The sequence below is a fragment of the Ipomoea nil genome, unplaced genomic scaffold (assembly GCF_001879475.1).
Source record: "Ipomoea nil cultivar Tokyo-kokei standard unplaced genomic scaffold, Asagao_1.1 scaffold0418, whole genome shotgun sequence".
NCBI classification, from domain to species: Eukaryota; Viridiplantae; Streptophyta; class Magnoliopsida; order Solanales; family Convolvulaceae; genus Ipomoea; species Ipomoea nil.
Genome location: NW_017616846.1, coordinates 160,587 through 177,905, shown reverse-complemented (window position 1 = coordinate 177,905; position 17,319 = coordinate 160,587). Strand labels below are relative to the sequence as shown.

General features: G+C 33.5%; 2 protein-coding genes and 1 long non-coding RNA gene across 7 annotated transcripts; 2 read left to right on the top strand and 1 right to left on the bottom strand.

The window, feature by feature from the left end:
• The first annotated feature begins 335 nt into the window (after positions 1 to 335).
• Positions 336 to 4,191, top strand: LOC109172536 (NAC domain-containing protein 82-like). Of its 5 annotated transcripts, none has more exons than XM_019321703.1 (7): positions 336 to 440; positions 967 to 1,102; positions 1,333 to 1,431; positions 1,615 to 1,877; positions 2,064 to 2,627; positions 3,207 to 3,602; positions 3,720 to 4,191. In XM_019321703.1, exons 3-7 carry the CDS (start codon positions 1,356 to 1,358, stop codon positions 3,978 to 3,980), a joined length of 1,560 nt encoding a protein of 519 aa, XP_019177248.1. In that variant the 5' UTR covers positions 336 to 440; positions 967 to 1,102; positions 1,333 to 1,355; the 3' UTR covers positions 3,981 to 4,191. The 5 variants fall into 5 exon arrangements, with proteins under 5 accessions (XP_019177248.1, XP_019177247.1, XP_019177249.1 ...); XM_019321702.1 differs by having other exon boundaries at positions 967 to 1,431; positions 3,720 to 3,860; positions 3,897 to 4,191; XM_019321704.1 differs by having other exon boundaries at positions 967 to 1,431; positions 3,720 to 3,862; positions 3,901 to 4,191.
• A 2,089-nt stretch (positions 4,192 to 6,280) lies between these two features.
• Positions 6,281 to 9,734, top strand: LOC109172538 (BTB/POZ domain-containing protein At2g13690-like). The gene is made up of 2 exons (XM_019321706.1): positions 6,281 to 7,131; positions 8,581 to 9,734. Exons 1-2 carry the CDS (start codon positions 6,451 to 6,453, stop codon positions 9,514 to 9,516), a joined length of 1,617 nt encoding a protein of 538 aa, XP_019177251.1. The 5' UTR covers positions 6,281 to 6,450; the 3' UTR covers positions 9,517 to 9,734.
• On the bottom strand, positions 9,678 to 17,079 carry LOC109172539. Its single transcript, XR_002052757.1, has 3 exons — positions 17,068 to 17,079; positions 15,815 to 15,831; positions 9,678 to 9,747 (listed from the first exon to the last, which is right to left on the bottom strand). It is a non-coding gene; the product is annotated as an uncharacterized LOC109172539 (long non-coding RNA).
• Positions 17,080 to 17,319: the final 240 nt, after the last annotated feature.

Sequence of the window (17,319 nt, the reverse complement as noted above, 5' to 3'; positions counted from 1 at the left end):
AGAATAATACATATGCAGGTGAAATGATGAGTTTACCCCTTCATTTAAAATTCAATTAACCGTATTCTGACGAAAGGACCTCAATTGAAAAGAAATTGAAAGTCAAGAGACCTAAAGTGTCCAAATTAAAAGTCAAAGACTAATTTTGAAAAATTAATATAATCGGAGGACCATTGCTGGAATTAACTCTATTAATTGCATATGAAATTAGCAAATTTGCAACTTAGGAGGGAAGCTTCGCCAGCTGGCCCAGCTCAGTCAAGTCAATTAGTCAAGCCTGAAGCCTCCACTAAAACCCTCTATCTGTATATATAAAACCCTACACCCATCCAAGCCCCTCACTTTCCATACGCTTTGCTTCGCTTTACTCCTCACTCCTCCGCCTTCCGTCACCCTCTCGGAGCTCTCCGCCCTCCCCGCACAATTTCACCCCCATTCCGGTGAGTTTCTTGTATCTGATTATAATGTTTCTTTGATATATATATATTGGCTTTATTTCGTACTCATCGGTTCCACCTTCTACGACTTTTCGCCGGCGACGATGGTTATTATTATCCTACGTTCCCATAGGCTTTGTGTTTCTATATTTGTACCTTCATAAATTCTCATTCCAGATTGCTTATTTTCTTGTTTGCTTGCACTTCCGGCTTCGAATGCGGTATCTTTTTCCTGTGTTTCATAAAGGGTCCTGCTTTTATACTAGACTAGATATATTTCACGCGTAATTATTTAAAAAATTGTGTTTTTGTGTTGTTAACGCATGAATGATTTCGTTAGTGTTTAAATGAACTGGAGAGTTGATAATGTTTGGGTCTAATTTGTGATGCTTGTTTTGTCAATTTTGTGGTTTCATTTGCTTTGTTTTAATACTTTTCCTGAGTTCTGTTTTATTGGATGCTATGAAGAAGTTTTGTTGTCTAGTGCTAATGTGCTATTGGATACTGATGTTGGTATGTTCTGTGCCAGATGTCTTTTGGTTCCTTCAAGATACATCTGTCTTTCTTCTGGGGTGATTTCTTTTTCATGAATCGGGGAAGGTTGTGGTGTGCTGGGAAGATCCTGTTTCGACATTGGACTTGACAATTGCGATCTTTGCAACAAGGTGAGGGGAGTTTGGGTCTTGTGCTCTTTTCCTAGTTTACTCTGTCTATTGTTTGTTTTTTGGTCAACCTTTAAGTCTCCAGCTGTGATTAGTATTGCTCAATACTGATCGGGGAAATTCTTTTAGTTGATTTAGCTAATTAGCTGTAGGTCTTTAGTCATAAGTTTACATGGGGAGGACATTCCTTCCTCCTGGATTCCGCTTTCATCCAACTGATGTTGAAATTATAGTGTACTATCTCAAGAGGAAGATCATGGGAAAGAAACTTCATTTTTTTGAAGCTATATCAGAGATCAACATTTACAGGTTCTCCCCGTGGGATCTTCCAGGTAATTTTGATGTCTTTATAAGCATTGTTTGTATTTTTTATTTATCTATTCTAACTGAAAGTATCCCATCTTTGGTGTGGAGAGAGATACATTTTTGTCTGTTCTTATTTGATTGTAAATGTTTGAAACACTCTGATTTTAATTGATTTGATTTTATTTTTTAATGTTGTTTCTTTGTTTTAGATAAATCATCTTTGAAAAGTAAAGATCTTGAGTGGTATTTCTTCTGTCCGAGGGAGAGGAAGTATAATAGTGGTGGTAGAATGAATCGAGCAACTGAAACTGGGTACTGGAAAACTACTGGAAGGGATAGACCTGTAGTTTACAATGAGCGGACGGTTGGAATGGTTAAAACCTTGGTTTTCCATGAAGGCCATGCACCAAAGGGGAAAAGAACTGATTGGGTTATACATGAATATAGAATTGAGGACGAAGAAACTCTTCAGGTGACTGTCTCTGCTATTCTTTACTATTCTAAATCAGATAACTAAGATGGTATGAGGTGTTTTTATTTATTCCTGTAAACCTTTTCAGATTGCTGTTTGATTTGCTTAGCTGTGGATTTTGTTTCAAGGGGATGTGCCACATTATAAATTTGTATCTTTAGTAATTATTGTCTCTCTACTCTGCAGGATTCATATGTGTTATGTAAAGTATTCAAGAAGAGTGGACCAGGCCCAAAAAATGGTGCACAATATGGTGCACCATTCAATGAGGAAGACTGGGAAGATTGTGAAAATTGTGATATTCCATTTGCCATTCCTATGCATCCTAGTAACCAAAATTGCTCGTCTGTGACCGGCATGATTGACCCAGAGTGTTCATCTCGTCAGCCTTCATCTGAACCAGGTTCATCTGCCATTCCACCTGCCAAACTGCCGGATCCTATTAACCAAAACTGCACGTATGTGGCTGACATGATTGACCCAGGATGTTCATCTCGTCAGCCTTCAAATGAACCAGGTCCATCTTTATCCAGGCTTCATGCAGATGAGGTGCGGCCAAATAACCAAAACTGCTCAGTTTTTACGGGTACTATTGACCCAGGGAACACTTGCAGTCGGTCTTTGGCCAATCCAGGTCCATCTTTAGCTGTGCCTCATTCTAGTGAGGTGCCACCAGATGATGATGATATCAGTCAGTTCTTTGCCTCATTTCTGGAAGATACTGACTTACTCCCAATTGAGAATAATGAGGTTTGTATTTCATGCTGTGCTATATTCTCATTCTTGTTTAGTATCAAATTGAAATTTCATAGGCCAAAGAAGATTTGATGAGTTTTTTTTTGGTTGATGAAGGTTAGGGGTTAGCATATATAGCTTGGTTTTTCCTTTTCTTAATGTCCTAGAAGGCCAGCATAGTTGAGCATTTTGATAACAAATCTCTCTTTTATTGGTAGGACCTCAGCTAGATCTATGTTGGCTAATTTGACTTGTATAACAACATTGTTTATCTCATCAATCATCATGCTCACTAGGTGTGTGTATAAATGTTTTTGGTGTAATTCTTAGAATTGTTGAACAATATCTACTTGAAATTTATGCCATGACTTTAGGTACATTTTAATTTTTCATTGCAGCAGAAATTTAAATAAATTATCCTTTGACTGATTTTTAAAAGGCCTTCTTTTATATGGGCTGTCAATGTAAATCTGTATTGGCATTAAAATTGTAGAATTGTTTCAATGTGTTAGACGTTTCTGTGAAAATGTAGGTGATTTCACTGGTAATTCATTTATTTTTCCTCAAACACTTATCCATTGCATCTGTGTACAGAATGTTAACTGTTGCAATCAAGGTTTGAACGTGGACATGATGCCGTGCATGGATGGAAATGATGTATACACTGCGTTTGGTGGCCGTGATAACTTTGCAGACCTGAGTGGAGGCAGATCTTATCCCTCTGGAAGTCTGGTTGGTGACCACCCTCCTAATTTGCTATTCCCACAAGATGATGCTCCCTTTTTGGAGCTCAATGATCTTGTAATACCAGTAGATCACTGTACTCGAACCAGTGAAGCTGACCCATTAGTGGAAGAGAACTTATATTCATCGAATGCCTCTTTCCTTAGAATGGAGCATTTCAATTATGGAGGCAATTTTTCTGGGGGTAATCAGTTCATTCCAACTCAAAGCCAACTCCAAGTGCTTCCTCAACATTATACCCAACAAGTGAGTTATTTTAATGGCGTGCCTATACTATTAATGGCTCTGGTGGATTGTCAATACTATTTAATTGTGTGTTTTTAGCATATTATTGATTTGATGCGTTGCTAATTCGCTATGCAGGTAACTGGTATCGGCTTTAATGCAAGTCAGGGATACAATACCATGCCGGTAACTGGTATGGAGTTTAATGCAAGTCAGGGATACAATGCCATGCAGGTATCTGGTATCGAGTTTAATGCAAGTCAGGGATACAATGCCATGCAGGTATCTGGTATCGAGTTTAATGCAAGTCAGGGATTCGATTATGGTTTTGATACCATGATGCATGAACACGGGATGATCACATCACCTGCTGCTGATCGAGACCAGCATAGAGGTTGAAGAATTGCCTACAGTTCTAGCTGTGGAACTAAACAATTGCCAAATTTATTGGTCTACACTCTGCTGTTGTAGACTAGTATGATTTTCTAAGTTTGGGAAATAAAACTTTTTATTCTATGGACATGGTGTATCCCTTTTAATTTTTGTTGCACTGGATTGTTGGATTTTAACAATAAATTTTTTTTGAATGCTCTTTTATACAGTGTTCTCAGTTCTCATTTCTCATGTTTGGTTTACTGGCATCTAGAGGCATGTTTTCTTGGAGTAGTCAATCCCATATATTAGAGTTTGCAATATCTCAGGAGTTAGGACTATTTTCTTTTGCTTTTCTTTGTCTTTTGGATGGTTCAGTTGATTTTGGATTTTGTAACATTTTGTTGGTATTATGAAATATTTTATCTTCATGTTAGCTCCAGTGCTGGTCATTATACCCCAACAAAATGTTTCAAATGGTTTTCTATTTTTTCTGTTACTTCTGTCCTTGGGGTTCTGACTTTGTTGGAAATTTCTTAGAGATATTTTTATTTTCTTGCTAGACTTTAGATATTTATATTATTGTATAATAATAATAATAATAATAATAATAATAATGTAAACTATTTTTATAAATTTGATATATTTAGATTTTAGAAAATTTATATTTATATTTATATTTTAGTGTGGGCAATGGATTAATTTAATTTGTTTATTAGTCTTCTGGTTAAGGAAGAAAATTCTATAAAGTTTTAAAATCTTTTAAAATTTTGAATTTGCTTCATAAATTTTTAATCATAAATTTTAGTATCATCAATGCGAACGACATTTAGGGGTGTTTGGTTTATATTTGCTTGGTAGTATAAGATTCTCATGTTTGGTTCACGTTATGTAAGGGAATGTGAGATACCATAATTTATTAGGTAACGTGAGATACAATTCAATTTATTATGTAATCTCACATTCCCTTGTCTTATTATTAATTTTGAATTTTGTATTTTTTAATCAATTTATCTTATTATCGTTGTCTTATTTACATATCTTAGTTTTAAATTAAACACATGAATCTAACATTTTGTGAACAAAACGCCCCCTTAGGGTTTAGTGTTTTACGGAAAAAAAAGATGTATTTTTCCAAAATACCCTTAATAACTAAAAAATAAATTTGAACTATATTTTCTTTACTTCAAGTCTCCTCATTTATTGAGGAAACTAGAGGCTCCATTCAATATGCATGGGACAACATTGATTGGAGAGTATAATACTGAGGGGCGTTGAGGGACAAAACATAAATACAAACATTCAATTTGCCTCTCCTTTGGATTGTATTATATCGTTGTTGATTTTATCAAATACTCCGTATATTTTTTAAATCGTTAATATAATTTGTAGTTAAAACAGTTGATACCAATCTGCTATCTGCTATCCGCTAATCGCTTATTGCCAAACAAAGTCTTTTATGTAATTTGTTATTATTAACAATAATTAATAATTAATTATTATCCTTTTAAAATCTTTTGAAAATATTTTTCTAGAATTCAGGAAATATCATCATATACTCTCTACCAATTCACTACATGCACAATGTGATGACAGCCCTACAAAGTTTTTGGAGATCAAGGCACTTTGACCAAACATCAATATTAGATTGAGAGCTCTCTTTATCAGATTGATATGTGAAAAAAATAAATGAGGTAACATATAATAAAACTAATTAAATGATATTTAAGATTAAAAAAAAAAGGCTCTGTCAAAGAAAGGAACTTAAAGATAAATTGAAGGATTGCTTGGCTTGTAATGTTGGCAATATGACAAAAAAGAGGGAGAGTAGATGGAAATGGATGACATGATAGAAATGTGATGGGAGGTGTTGGACTTATCTCATTTGAGCATATAGTCATTAATGTGCAATCCAACTATCAGTTTAGACTTTTAGTTAGGATGAAGCACATGTTTCAATTTAGTAATTAAGCGTGTTCCTCTAGTTATATCCGTGGTACAGACTTAGTCCCTTAGTTATATGCGTAACCATTTTAACTCCTAAGTTATGCACAAAGTGACGATTTAGTCCTTTAATGACCAAATCAGCCACTTTATTAAATTACAAATTGGTGGTAGAAATAGACCTCGATGGATTAAAATCGTCACGTCATACATAATTTAGAGGTTAACAATGGTGACGCATATAACTCAGAGACTAAATTTGTAGCACGAATATAACTGAATGACTAAAAATGCAATCTTCCCTTCTTTTTAATATACTAAATATAGTAATATCCAGCTAATTGGCATTCTTAGTTATATTATTCTTCGCCCATTATACCTTTGTTTCCTTAGCCCATCTTTTCACGTGCTTCCTATCAACTGATAACTGCCAATTTTTCAGTATATAATTCTCTGCTAATTGCTTAACGTTTCTCCCTCTTCTTCCTCCTCGCTCTCTCTTCTTTCTTCCGTTTGTTGTCTCTTTCGCCATAGCTTTAGCTTCTTTGTACAAATGTCTCACTCCACGCGCCTCAAACCCAACCGCCGCCGTGACCCGCCGCCGCCCAAGCCCCGCCGCTCCTGGTGCTGCTTCGCCGAGCCGCCTCACAGCCCCGACAATCCCACTACTACTTCAGCTGCTTTTTCTCAGAAGACCAAATCCCCATCTTCCATTTCCCATTCCTTCCCCGCCTCCCCTCTCTCTTGCAAATCCAACACTAACACTCTTGTTACTCGGACTACTCGCCGGATCCTTTCCCCGGGCCGGGTGTCTCCTATCGACGAAACCCTAGCTCCCCCCAATCCTCTGCCGCTCCACCTGCATTCCTCCCGCTCCGCTGCTGAGCTTCCTGCGTCGCCCTCGCCGCTCCGCCGCGAGGGCTCTAATGCTAGCGCCGTGACGGAGGAGGAGTGCGGTCCCGAGGGAATCTTCGACGCGAGGTTGAGTCTCAAGGGGAGTAATGGGGGTGCCTTGGTGCTGGAGCTCTCCGCCGAGGCTCTCGCTGCTAATAGCTTGGTATTTGCCGACTTGATTGCGGATTATCGGAAAAAGTCTAGGGGTTTGTGCCGGATTGAGGTCCCGGATGTGGATAATTTGGGCGTTTTCCGTCAGACAATTGAGCTTATGTTCGAGGAAGATATCCCTAGAGCACTCCTCAGAATGGGGGTTTGCCGCGCCATTGATGTGCTGGAGGTAATCATTTGGAGGTTTAATTACTACTCCGCATTATATTGTTCATTTTTGTGGATTTCCCTCATTCTTATTGTTTAGGAAAAAGAGTGCATTGGCATTCATGTTTGCAGGCATGAAATTTTCATTTCATTAGTCGGTTCAAGTATACATTAGTTATCAATTGCATGAAGTACAGAAAATGCTTTTAGTTCCTTGCCCTAAGCTTGCTTTTTATCTTTTGGGTGATGAGAAGCTCGCATCCACTATCCGAGAGTGTGCACTAGTGAACCCTGTTTCCAAGCACAAGAAAGTAAACCAGCCTCTGTTGTTCATAGGATACCAAGAAGGCCAATGGGCCGATCCCTCTAGGAATCGAACTTGTAATACCAAGTCAACAGTTTGATCAACTTAGTTGGGATTGTACCAATTTGTTTTTTTTTTTTTTTTATCTTGGTTTTAGGAGTGTCAACATATAGTGATTGTATTATTCTGGCAGTGGGAACAATATAGTGTTCTTCTTTAACTTTTTATTTATTTATTTATTTATTATTATTATTATTTTTAAATATCGAGTATTGAAATTAAGTGAACTCTTATTAGAAGTCTAGAGGTCTCTTTCTGAAAACTGCTTACTTGTACAAGGAAACAAATTTTTTTGCAAAGCTCTGATTTTGAAGCATGGGGATATTGGTGGCTCATATCAACTCTGCATGGTAAAATTGAACTCATTCCCATTTAAGGAACTATTGATTGAACTAACTAATTAATTGTCCTTTGAAATTATCCATTTATATTCTAGCTTTTTTTTTTTTTTTTTTTTTTTAAATTCCTTCAAACTCAGATTTTACCAGATCAGCGGCACCTTTCATATCTATCCTTGTTAGTGAAACACTTCCTTGATCTTCTTGGAGTCTGTAATCCTTTAACCCTGATTTCTGCATTGTGATTTCCCCTGTTTGTAAACTAATGTAAAATGTCTGGTTAGTCTATTGTTACTATATCAGATTAGCGTCACTGAAATTGAGAGGAATTCGAACCTTCTTGTTACCGTACTTCCAATTCTTGCAATTTAGATATCTCTAGAGTCCAAACACCAGATGATAACATGGTAATGGAAATTTCATCACTGTGTTGCTTTGATGCAAACATATTCCCAATTAAGGATTCTCCTTTACTTCTTTTTGTATGCCTAAGAAGGGGGGATTAGGGATGTTAAGCTATATGCTTTTGGTAAATTTCTTTTTATGATCATCAGCTGTAAAAGTTTTCATAATAGATTACTTGTCAAGTTTTATGTATGGCTTACCTGGCGGGAGGGGGGGTGGGGGGTGGGGGGTGTTATATGACATCCCATGATAGATTATCTGGCTTTTCAGTACCATTTCGTACCACTTTCTCTTGCAGTGTGTCAGTGCCATACTGTCATTAATTGTTAAACACAAAATATTGACCTTTGCTTTTAATCATTAGGTTTCAGCTGGCATTAAATTTGTGAGGGGAATTTTGTCATGTTTAAAGTACATAGAAGCCATGCCTTGGACTGAAGAGGAAGAGGAGAAACTGAGGAGCTTATTTGGTAGGGTCAAGTTTGATGATGTAACCACCAGAGACATCTTGGGCAGGCTGTATACTGAAGACAACTCATCAAATTCTCAAACTTTGACTAAGAATATTGTTTCGTCTATAACCACCTGTAATGATGCGAATGTCAGAAACGAGCTCAAGTATTTAGTCAAAGGTCTCCTGTGCAAAAGCTCTGTGTATGAAAAGTGCGGTGAATTAAACAAAGAGGACATCTTTGGTGTTTGCAGAGCTTGCCTTGGCTCACTGATTTCTCTGTTTGAGGAGGCCACTACCCCTAATCCATGTGCAAACTTGGCTGAAAAAGCAAAAGAAAAGCCATTAATCGAGAGAATATCATATCAGGTTGACAACATCAATTGGCTGCTAGACATTTTGCTGGAGCACCAAATGGCAGAGGATTTGGTTGACATGTGGACAGATCAAGCTGAGTTACTGAGCATGCATGAGCGTGCTTCTCCTATGCTTAGGTATGAGCTGAGCCGAGTGTCGGCAATGCTGTTCATTGCAATGGGCACTAGAAAAGTGCATTGTCGCTCAGAAGCAAGGTCGGGGCTTCTTCAAGCGTGGTTCAGACCAATGGTATCGGATTTCAGTTGGTTACGAAGGTGCAGAAAGGGCCTAGATGTGAAGGTTTTGGAGGAAGCCATGGGTGTAGTTCTCCTAACTCTTCCTTTAAAGGAACAATACATGCTGTTTATGGATTGGTTCAGGTGCTTCTCCAAGAACGGTACAGATTGCCCCAACCTCAGCAAAGCCTTCCAGATTTGGTGGAGGAGATCATTCCTTAAAGGCTCCGAGACTCATGCTGCTGAATCTAGGTAAAACTCTGCCTGCCTACTATTCCCCATTTGATTTTACTATAATCTTGTAGTCAATTGAATCTGGAACATATGTGATAGATATGTTGGTGGTGAATAATGTAAATCAACTCAGGGTGGCAATGCTATTTCACCCAGATTCAATGCACTCTCTCATCTAGAAAGTAGTTCCATGTTAGAATAACATTTTGATGCCATAACTGCAATTCCTGTTCCTGTGCATAGGCCATGGCTACTATTCCCCATTTGGTTTGAACTGACAAATTATGAACAACTTATGCTGATTTATCTCCTTATAGTTCTTTGCCGATTAGAATCTCAAGACAGGTTTTATCTAATGTGTACTTTCAAATGGTAGTGGCTGTGAGATAGAAAGGTAACGGCTGGGTAACTACCCGTATATTATTTATATATGATGATATGTTTAACACAATTGCATGAAATTTAAAATACCAAAAGAGAGTCTATATATGATATGTTTAACACAATTGCATGGAATCTCAACTTTAAATTCTAAAATTTTAAAATTTCAAGGAATTATGGTAAAACTTTGTTTCTCTCAAATTTTAAGAACTCAAACTTTTGAGAAATTTATTTCTAGCAAATCCATCAAGCACTATTACATTTTTTCATGGATGATGAGTCTATATAATGAATGTATTAAATCCAATATAATAATTGTGGCTTTAATTTTTATTTTTATTTTTTATCATAAAAAAAAACACTATTTACAAATCTACAATTCAAAAACAACACGATAAGCCATAGGGACATTGGACCTCAGGGTTACACTATAAGCATGGCACACTTAAATCCAATTATACCGAGTAAAGAAACTTACAAGATAAACAATAACTTTATTTTGGTCCTTGTAATCACAACTAACTTAAAAGTTTTACAACTAATGATTACACATCGGGTCGGTGAAAATATTGACTATGATTTTTGTTAAATATTTTACAATATCCGGAAAAGCGCACACGGTATGAAAGAAACCGTCAATACATCTGTCTGCTGAAAAATAAAATGGTATTGTCGGGGGCTAAACACTACATATGATGTTGTCACAAAATTTGAAGTTTTCCTAATTAATTTCCTCCCCAAGTTGATTCTATAGTCAGCATAGATCAGAAGTGCAGAAAACATGTAGTATATATGTATGTACGTAAAATCACGTGGAAACTGACTTCACCATTTTATTTTATTTTATAATATCAAAGCACAGCACCCCAGAAAAACAATGTTTGAAAAGGTATGCACTAAGCAGCGACGTTTCAACTTAGAACCATCCTTCCCTCCTTACTTCTAGACCAGAATGTTTCTAGAACATCAACTTATATATATATATATATATATATATATATATATATATATATATATATATATATATATAATACAGATCAAATGCTTAAATGTGAATGGTGTGCTAAGGTGCGAATGTGGGTAAGATGAGAGCTATTGGTTTTGCCAATATCAACGTCCAAGATTAACAAGGACAACGACACAACGTCCACGATTTCATATTCATAATTTCTATACTGTAGATTCATAAACTTTATACTTTAGATTCATAATTTCTAAATCATAGATTCATAATTTAAATACAGTAGATTCATAATTTCTATACTGCAGATTCATAATATTTGTATTGCAAATTCATAATTTCTGCACTGTAAGCCTGTAAATTTATAATTTCTAAACTGTATAGTTATCAAATTATGAACATATAGTTCTCTGATTTGTGAAAACAGAATTCAACAATTGGAATCTAAAGTATAAATTTTATGAATCTACAATATAGAAATTATGAATCTACAATATATAAATTATAAATCTACATTATAAAAATTATGGATATAGAACCGTGCCCACCTTACACGTGCTCACAGCATAATTTGCCATATAATGCATGCATGCCCCTTTCAATAGTACGGGTAGAGTTTGCACCAAATAAAATTCTTCCTTCTTCATTATTATTGGTTGTGAAAAGTATATAAGACTTTCTCTCCATATAAATAGGAATTCAATTTCATTGTATTTTTTTAAGCAAGCAATCTAGATTGGAAATAATGAAACTCTGTAAAAATTCATGTTTAGTAATTAAAATCTTTGGGTATGTATTATTGTCACAAAGATAATATAACTACAATGACATCTATATTTTCTGTTTTTATTGCATTTTAATTATTGTTGTTATTAGATTAAAAGCTCAATCTAAGCTCTTTTTACAGGTGCCTGAGTCAATAATCAACAAAGACAAAACATGTATATACTTCAATTACTATAATATTAATGTTTGGAAATGTGAATTATAATTAGACTAACTATGTAATAAATTTAAATTTAAAACATAAATTTTATTGACTTTGAGCTGAAGTAAGCATTAAATTTATCCATATCAATAAAAACACAAAAGTAATACATTTCATTATATTGTTTTTTTTTTCTTTTAAAAGGGTGAATATACAACAAATTATATTTTAAAATTAAATAAGTAGCTTAGTAAATATTTTTTGTTACAAAAAGATGGAATCGTCTACCCCAGGCATCCCTACAATACTCAACTGATCAATATATACAAGATTTTTTTGCTCACTTGCACACAAATAGTCCCCCCCCCCCCCCCCCCCCCCTCATTTGAGAGGCTGCTCATACAATGAGATTCAATTCTTAACCTCTTGTGACAAATTTCACCTATATATGTGACCAATCGAGTAGTAAATATTTCTATTACAATTGATGAGTTGTATATCCATTATAACCAATTACAACATCTAATAACCTATAACCCCCCCCCCCCCCCCCCCCACCCAAAAAGAAAAAAAGAAAAAAAGACAACCTTTATAAAGATGCACTATACAATATAAATTTTTTGTGAGATTTGAATGCATAATGACAAAAGCTATAGAATTCAAAAATAATTATTGATTTTTGGTCTATGCATATATATCATCCTTATGTATGTATGAGCCATGGTCCTCTTCACCTATGATTGATTAAGTTGGTTGATATGTCTTAATACTATAAACAATTCTTTTTGTTATTACCATCCCATCATCTATCTATTATGTTCGTGTCAGATAGACATTTGATTAAGTAAATTAAACGGGATTCGTGCAATCGTGCTATTTCATTCACATCTCGTGTATGTATGTGTGTGTATATATATATATATATATATATATATATATATATATATATATATATATATATATAAATTTTATTTGATTACTAATGCCTCATGATTTAAGTGGAATGTGTTCTGTTATCATTTTAAGTAAAATTTTGAATTTAAATATAATAAATACAGTGATAAAGTGTATTATTAGGAATGCTTTTCAAGTAAGATCTAATAGGGCTAATAATTCAATCCTTTAAAAAAAATTATGCATCAAATAATAACTTTTATTTAATTTGGTTGACACTTGTATTAAATTAATTAATTACTATCTATCTCTTATATTTGCATCCATACTAATCATTTAGTTTTCTGGAGGATCCACCGGTCGCTATCATTACAATACATTTTTATTTTTATTTTTTGTTTAAAAATGAAATTTGTTGTTAGATTCCAAAATAAATTAAAAAATACAAATTAAAAATTCCAAATTTTCAAATTTTAATCTTAGAATTTTTAATATTAAATGATTTTATATTATTATTATTTAATAGTTTGGTGGTTGTGTAGATTTCTACCTGCCCGGCGGCCTAGGCATCATCCGTTCACGTAGCTTTTATACATTTTTGTCCATTACTAACTATACCACAAAGTTTTGTAGATATCCATGTCACTATTTCTGCATTTTTCACACGTATATATTCTAAAAATTTAGAAAATGCTAAATATTTTTTTTAAATATCAACCGTTTTATTCTTCCAAAAGTTGAACCCCAACCCACCCAACAGAGCATTTGGGAGGACGTAAATCATGGTAACATAACTGAACATGAACCACAGAGGCTAGACCTTTGCTCACTGCGCACAAGAAACCCCCCTCACTTTGAGAGGTAGCTCCCACACTACCGCTGGTGAGACTCGATCCCTGGTCATATCAATCGTTTTATGAATCGACAGTAGATGGGAAAAAATTGAAAATATATTTTACAGCTTTTAAAAGTAAAAATATATTTATACTACTCTGAAAAATACTCGGTATATTTTTTTCAATATAGGAACAAAGGTAACTTGAAGGACTTTCTGAGCTATCTTTTTCTTAATGTTATGAGTACATTTGAGAATTAATCACTACTAGAAATTATTGAATTTTCGACCACCTGAAAGTGATCTTAAATTAAGTTGAAAGTAAAAAGTGGTCGGAAATAGCAACAAGAGTTTTTTCGGATGCCAAAAGTGGTCGGAACAAGACTTTTGACTCGATTTAAGATCACTTTCAGGTGGTCGAAAATTTCAGAATTTTCAGTAGTGAATTTTTCATTTACTTATTATTTGTTTTGAATATATAAATATACAAAATTCATCTCCTCACAAAGGGAATTCAAATCCATCTTGACTTGGCTTAATTTGATTGTAGACCTGACTCAAAATAATATTTCAAAATGACCACTTACATGTTTTTTTTTTTTAAAAAAATATTGCGTGCATTTTTGCCTATTCTAACCTCTAAAATTGCTCTAACTAAAGATAATTTTTTAATAAAAAAATAATAATGAATACTTCTTCTATTTAAGAAAAATAGTCACTTCCTATATGACAAAATATCACATCATGCAATAATTACCCAAATATATAACTGACACATCAGAAAGTGTCGATTTGTGAGTGATATATATAGGTCATATGTGTGTTTAACAAGGTCTTGGTAAAATTGTCAAATATTACATTATTACTCATGCTATATATTATCGTCACTGTTGAATCATAAAAACATAATAGTTGAAAATATAGGTAGGTAACATATTCCGAGTGATAGTGCATGTGTGTGTGTGTGAATTGAAAGGTTGATGCTGAAACTTGCACGACTAGCTTTTATATATAAATGTGTGTGTGTATATATAACATGTAGTTTAATTTGTAAGTTATAATTAAGTTTAAGAAATTTTCATGTTGAAGTCGTCGTTGGTTAGACCTCATGCTAATAAAATTAGTTTCACTGTGTTATTTGTATTATCTTTTATACCGTGACAAAAACTAATTAATCTCAAGTTTATTTTGATTTGATGTTTCAATCATGTCTGAAACTAATTAAATCGATCAAATATATATATATATATATATATATATATATATATATATATATATATATATATATGGATCTTAATGTATTATCATGTTAAATAGATAAATACAATAATATTAAATCTAAGTACTATTTATTTTTCAATAAAGTGCAACACATTTAAATGTAAATGACAATAACAATTTGACAGGATTTGTTCGAAATTAAATTAATATAAAGTTTGATCAATATTAACTCATCAATGCAATAAGCTAAGATAGGCTTCCCATGTTATGCCAAACTAATTCTAATCTCTAGGTCCTCGCTCCTATAGTCACTGGAGGAGGCGAGCACAGTTAATGCTTGCCTTATTAATTTGAGCAAAAGGTGCCCAACCCTAATGATGATGTTTGAGGGGAGCCCGATTCCTTGCCCATATAGTCACTGGAGAAGGTAAATCGTGAATTGCATGAATAGTATTTCAATCAATCAACGCCTTACTGTGTCACCATATTGCTTCCAATCATGACTTGAGATCAGGTAATCGACCACTCATACTAATCGGGGTCACTAGTTCTACATATTCTCCTCATTGTTAGATTGCCCTGCTAAGCTAGTGCCAAACGTGGCTTCTACATTTCAGGGCAAAACAAAGTATATATTAAGCCTTACTTTGTGGGGAAGGGGGTGGAGTGGGGTGGGGATACCAAATATTAACTTATATATAAGCTAATTTGTACATTAGCTATATTACTCTTTAATTTCATTCATTGAATTTATTGACAAGACTTAAATATTTTTCTAAATTCATAATGTAACACACTATAATTAATGAATAGGCATGTCATTGAACTAGTTGATTCGTTTGGCTGCCACTCATATTCGTTATAGGTATACATTCTACTATACATATGTCTGGACCATTATATTGTACTAGTGAAGATATACATAATACATAGTTGACTTAATGGCTTTTAAAAATGACAAAAATTTGTGTGAGATGATCCATGAGGTGGGTCATATTATAGACAATTGAATGTGTAAGTATCGCAATTTCTTTTATAAGTATTATAATATTTATTATTAATAACAATCAATTTTACCCTAAATAATATCACAATTTCACATATAAGTATTACATATCTATCATAAGTAATGATCATTTTTAATTCAAATTGGAATTAAATTTTCTACAATAAGTATTGCAATTCCTTTCATAACTAATATTTCACATATAAGCATTACAATATTTACATTAGAATTGCACTTTAATTTAATTTGTAAGTATCACTTACAATTTCAGTTATAAATGAATTGCACTTCAAAAAAAAAAAGAATTGCACTTTAATTTGTAAGTATCACGTACAATTTCAGTTATAAATATTACAATATTTATCATTAGTAACAACCATTTTACCCTAAATAATATCACAACTTCACATATAAATAAATATTACAATATATATTATAATTAAGTAACAATTTATCTATTTTAATTTTGTATTAATTTTTTTTATAATAAGTATTATGATTTAATTTCTATGATAAGTAACAAGCAATTATCCTAGATTCGACATGTCTCACAGATTACGGATTAAAATTCATGAAACAGTCTCACATAAATCTCACTCTATAAGAATTTATAGACTTTAGAAAACACCATTTTTCATACATTAATAGCAATTAAGGACAAAATTGCAAAATATACATAATATAAAATATATATCATATCTCGTATTATTTGACACCCTTTTACTTTCAATAATATTTTAAAGAATTGATTAAATGAATGGAATATAATTCTTATACTTGAAAATTACAAATTTAAATTTTGTCAACATTATATCTTCTTCTTTTTGTTGTTGTCAAGTTCATCGCAAAAATAAATAAATAAATAAAAATACAGCCAAAATTTATTTCCCACCTGATTCAGGTTAGTTTCAATCCAACGTAACACCTTGTATTTTTGTCAATGTCTCTGAATCTTTATTTCAACATGTACACACACTGACACACACGAGTATCTTCATTTCTTTTTAAAATTTAAAGGGCAAATAATTTTTTTTCTTTTTTAAAGGGCATATAAATTTAAGTTGAAGAAATTAAAGTGTCAATTGCATGTGGACATGTGATATGGAATTATAATTCTTGGGATGACTAATGACTTTGCTGCTGAGCCTTAATATTCCGACAGAAGATGTAAATCACGAGAAAACACTAGTCAAATGAGTGGCTAAATGAGTTCATCATGAATTTCGTATCAGAAAATTAGGCGTTTGATTATTGTCAACACATTCTATGTTAAGTTTGTCGCATAAAGTCTTCTTAATGTAATTTGTTTTACAAAAATAAAGTTTACTTAATATATACAATGACTACGTTCTTGTTTGGTAACATAGTTAGCTTATCAGTCAATTTTGGCTTATTTGACTACTATTAGCTGTTTTAAAGCATCATATTAATTCATCATCAAATTCGATATACATCTCGGCCGAACAGGGTCCCAAACACCAACCCAGGAACAGTCGCCCGTGCAAGCACATGAGCTACCTGATTAGTTTTTTTTTTTTTTTTTTTTTTTTTTACCATTATTAGCTGTTTGACTTAGTTAAAAAACTAATATAAGTGTTT

Bases quoted from the DNA above. Each gene is read 5' to 3' on its own strand.
- LOC109172536 (XM_019321701.1), top strand. From the start codon at position 1,272: ATGGGGAGGACATTCCTTCCTCCTGGATTCCGCTTTCATCCAACTGAT. The intron at 1,432-1,614 runs GTAATTTTGATG...TCTTTGTTTTAG, and splicing joins CTCCCCGTGGGATCTTCCAG to ATAAATCATCTTTGAAAAGT. The intron at 2,628-3,206 runs GTTTGTATTTCA...ATCTGTGTACAG, and splicing joins TCCCAATTGAGAATAATGAG to AATGTTAACTGTTGCAATCA.
- LOC109172538 (XM_019321706.1), top strand. From the start codon at position 6,451: ATGTCTCACTCCACGCGCCTCAAACCCAACCGCCGCCGTGACCCGCCG. The intron at 7,132-8,580 runs GTAATCATTTGG...TTTAATCATTAG, and splicing joins GCGCCATTGATGTGCTGGAG to GTTTCAGCTGGCATTAAATT.